Raw genomic sequence first — 1,381 nt, 5'->3', positions numbered from 1 at the left:
AGTTGAAAATCCCAACTCGAAAGAAAAAAATTCATTTAGGTAATCATTATTATTCATTATCATACTGACGTCCGGTACTCCGATCGACTCGAAAGTCGATAACAAGAATCAAAATTCTAAGGTATAGAGCAAGGTGTATTAATACACCTTGGTATAGAGTTATATTACTCCATGAAGACATTATCTAGATATCTACCACTATCTAAAGCCGTGGTACACGACTGGTACTCTATGGTACAACATGGTACAATTGTGAAATTTCAATCACGATTGGAAAGGAAATTAACAAAACGCGCTCTGGTGACCGTTCTATCTTAAATCGTGCTCACCACTCACCACAGTTCAATACACGATTAAAGATAGACTATACACTATCTATAGCCGTGGTTCAATATCACGTTCTGTGATATCACCATATAAAGATAAAAATTAAAAACGGATCACTATCACTATAATTGTTCGTGGTGTGTTGTGTGTACGGTTTATTTTGTCCCGTAAACTTGTGTACTTGTGTTTGTTTTTCAGTTTCTTAGCTTATACTTTCATACTTAAAATATTATAAGTTGAACCACTAAATGTATTTATAAACCATACATTTAGCTGCGTTCGACGGTCCATTCAATATTCAAATGTTTTGAAATTTGCCAAGAAACAGTATTCTTTCACAGGTACGTTTACTGTTGAGTGGTTATACAATTACGCACACCTCAAGGGTTTTATAGTAAATTATTTCTTACATCCATTTGGTAATATAAATAGAACACACTGAGCTACTGATATGTCAATATTGTATGTAGTTGTAATCCATTCATTTATATAGGTTATTGTTTTTGTTATTATTTTAATTATTATTTTTTTTGTATTTTTTTAGAAATGACTATTACCCATTTACAAGTAAAGAAATTATACAAAGAGCTTTTGAAGTATGGCTGTAGTTTAAAACTTACTGACAAAAATTATTATAAAAGTCGAATCAAACAGGAATTTTTGGACAATAAACAGTTAGTTAAACCAGAAGAGATTAAATTTTTCTATGATGTAAGTCCAAAATATTTTTACTGTTAAAAAACCATAATTTTCTGATAGAAAAAATTAAAAATATTTTTATTAAGCACCTGAATTTTCACTAAAAGATAAAATATTAAAATTAAGTTCATATTTTACTATTTTAACTGAAACATCAAAAAGTTCACATAATATGTTAGCATATGCAAAAAATATGTGCTAAAAAGTTTTCTTATTTTCAATGTCTATGCCATGAAACAAATATTGATCTTAATTAACCTTTTCACTGTGAAACAAATGCACTTTACCAACCCTTCACAATTTTCAATTTTATTTTTCGAACGACTTGTTTTTTGGTATTTTGTTACTTTACTGG

The 1,381-nt window shown here is 29.1% G+C and overlaps 1 protein-coding gene across 2 annotated transcripts; it reads left to right on the top strand.

The window, feature by feature from the left end:
- The first annotated feature begins 456 nt into the window (after positions 1 to 456).
- LOC103311783 lies at positions 457 to 1,080 on the top strand. 2 transcript variants are annotated; one of them, XM_008191498.3, is made up of 2 exons: positions 457 to 668; positions 872 to 1,080. In XM_008191498.3, exon 2 carries the CDS (start codon positions 874 to 876, stop codon positions 1,063 to 1,065), a length of 192 nt encoding a protein of 63 aa, XP_008189720.3. In that variant the 5' UTR covers positions 457 to 668; positions 872 to 873; the 3' UTR covers positions 1,066 to 1,080. The 2 variants fall into 2 exon arrangements, with proteins under 2 accessions (XP_008189720.3, XP_029347813.1); XM_029491953.1 differs by having other exon boundaries at positions 457 to 789.
- Positions 1,081 to 1,381: the final 301 nt, after the last annotated feature.

Source organism: Acyrthosiphon pisum, unplaced genomic scaffold (genome assembly GCF_005508785.2).
Source record: "Acyrthosiphon pisum isolate AL4f unplaced genomic scaffold, pea_aphid_22Mar2018_4r6ur Scaffold_18992;HRSCAF=19674, whole genome shotgun sequence".
NCBI classification, from domain to species: domain Eukaryota; kingdom Metazoa; phylum Arthropoda; class Insecta; order Hemiptera; family Aphididae; genus Acyrthosiphon; species Acyrthosiphon pisum.
This window is presented reverse-complemented; position numbering and strand designations above follow the sequence as displayed.

Coding starts and splice junctions, on each gene's coding strand:
- LOC103311783 (XM_008191498.3), top strand. CDS start 874: ATGACTATTACCCATTTACAAGTAAAGAAATTATACAAAGAGCTTTTG.